This window comes from Mus musculus, chromosome 11 (assembly GCF_000001635.26).
Source record: "Mus musculus strain C57BL/6J chromosome 11, GRCm38.p6 C57BL/6J".
Taxonomy (NCBI): domain Eukaryota; kingdom Metazoa; phylum Chordata; class Mammalia; order Rodentia; family Muridae; genus Mus; species Mus musculus.
Genome location: NC_000077.6, coordinates 93,304,282 through 93,304,653, shown reverse-complemented (window position 1 = coordinate 93,304,653; position 372 = coordinate 93,304,282). Strand labels below are relative to the sequence as shown.

The following is a 372-nucleotide window of genomic DNA, read 5'->3' as shown; positions in this document are numbered from 1 at the left end:
GCTTACCTTCCTGCCCCCAGTGTTGATGCGAAGAGGTGTCAGAAAGGGGTCGAAGATCATGTGACTGGTTTCTATGTTGACAGGGGACTGACGCTTCCCCACAGAGCAAAGATTCCAAGCTGAGTTCACCAATCCCCAGAAAGAAGGAACTAGGAATAAAATGAAATTGTCGAATTAGGCTGGGTGGAAGGGTTAGGGGAACAGTGTGTTAAAAGACAATCTAAGTTACAAGGTGGTAAAATAAAGAGTGCCATGTGACATTCCAACAAGGTAGGGAGACCTCAACTTGTCACCATGGTATTTTCCCAGGCCTCCATCTTGGTTGATTTCTCCAATATTATAGTCATGGTCTCTGAAGGTCAGATTTTGTCA

General features: G+C 44.9%; 1 protein-coding gene across 5 annotated transcripts in view; it reads right to left on the bottom strand.

Moving 5' to 3' along the window:
* Positions 1 to 372, bottom strand: part of Car10 (carbonic anhydrase 10) — a 504,947-nt gene that overhangs the window by 297,098 nt on the left and 207,477 nt on the right. For all 5 annotated transcript variants that reach the window (XM_030246368.1, XM_030246367.1, NM_001361707.1 and 2 more), the window contains one exon: positions 7 to 149. In XM_030246368.1, coding sequence (XP_030102228.1) covers positions 7 to 149 — 143 coding nt within the window. The remainder of the gene's footprint in view (positions 1 to 6; positions 150 to 372) is intronic.